Source organism: Nicotiana tabacum, chromosome 7 (assembly GCF_000715075.1).
Source record: "Nicotiana tabacum cultivar K326 chromosome 7, ASM71507v2, whole genome shotgun sequence".
In the NCBI taxonomy this organism is placed as follows: Eukaryota; Viridiplantae; Streptophyta; class Magnoliopsida; order Solanales; family Solanaceae; genus Nicotiana; species Nicotiana tabacum.
The window spans coordinates 172,872,501-172,873,607 of NC_134086.1; the positions used below are offsets into that span (position 1 = coordinate 172,872,501).

General features: G+C 44.8%; 1 protein-coding gene across 1 annotated transcript; it reads left to right on the forward strand.

Moving 5' to 3' along the window:
- Positions 1 to 411: 411 nt before the first annotated feature.
- LOC142162434 (uncharacterized) lies at positions 412 to 855 on the forward strand. The gene has a single exon (XM_075218786.1). The coding sequence runs from the start codon at positions 412 to 414 to the stop codon at positions 853 to 855; it is 444 nt and encodes a 147-aa protein (XP_075074887.1).
- Positions 856 to 1,107: the final 252 nt, after the last annotated feature.

The following is a 1,107-nucleotide window of genomic DNA, read 5'->3' on the forward strand; positions in this document are numbered from 1 at the left end:
ACAAACCGATGGGCAGACCGAGCGTATCAATCATCTGCTTGAAGAATACTTCAGACATTATATGACTGCTAATAAGAGGAATTGGATTGAGTTACTAGGTAGTGCACAGTTTTGTTACAACTTGCACAGGTCTTCGGCAACTGAAATGAGTCCTTTTGAGATAGTGTTGGGGAGACAACCTGACACACCGCTGAAGTTGTTTAGATGAAATCAGGGGGAAAATGTCCTGCTGCTTATAGATATGCTCGCGACAACCATGAATTACTGGCTGAGACGCGAGACAACTTGAGAAAATCAGCTAAAAGAATGAAAAGGAACATCGACAGAAATAGGTGACCTTTGGAGTTCAATGTTGGTGACAAGATATTCTTGAAGTTTACTACACAAATTTATAAAAAAATCAGTAGCAAGATGCATCATCGTGGGATGATTACAAAGTATGACAACCTAATTGAAGTAGTAAAAAAGGTGGGTGAAGTGGCTTATCGGCTGAATCTACCGGAACGTCTCAAAATTCACCCAACATTTCATGTAAGCTTCCTGAAACGGTTCCATAAAGATGCTGAAGATCCGACAAGGGCGGTGCCACAGCGAGCTCCTCCAGTAAAATGCAAGAAATTTGAGGATATTATTGAGAAGATTTTGGATCACCGTACGCTATGTCAAAGCAAGAATAATAGGCAAACAGAGTTCCTGGTTCAGTGGACGGGAAAGCAGGAATGTGATGCTATTTGGGAGAAAGGACCATCTCTATGGCAATTTCAGGATCAAATCAAGGCGTATCTGGATTCTGTCTCGTCGAGGGCGACGAGCTCATCTGGTGGGGGAAGTTTGTTAGCCCCTCGGCTTGATTGATCGAACATGGCAGGGGCGTGATGAGGGATTTACATGATGGACCTCGGCACGACCCTATGATGATTGTGGCATCATATTGACAAAGTTGTTCGACATGGGCAGGTGTCGATGGGCATGGACTATGGCACGATGGCTTGTGGCTAAGGTGCCAAGGCATGACATTGGTGTGGCCATGACAAGGCAAAGACAACGGGCAACAGAAGCATAGCAAAGGCTGGAAAAACTAAGGCAAGCTAAGGCAGGGCGTGGCAA

Excerpts from the sequence above, each read along its gene's own strand:
- LOC142162434 (XM_075218786.1), top strand. The coding sequence starts at position 412 with ATGCATCATCGTGGGATGATTACAAAGTATGACAACCTAATTGAAGTA.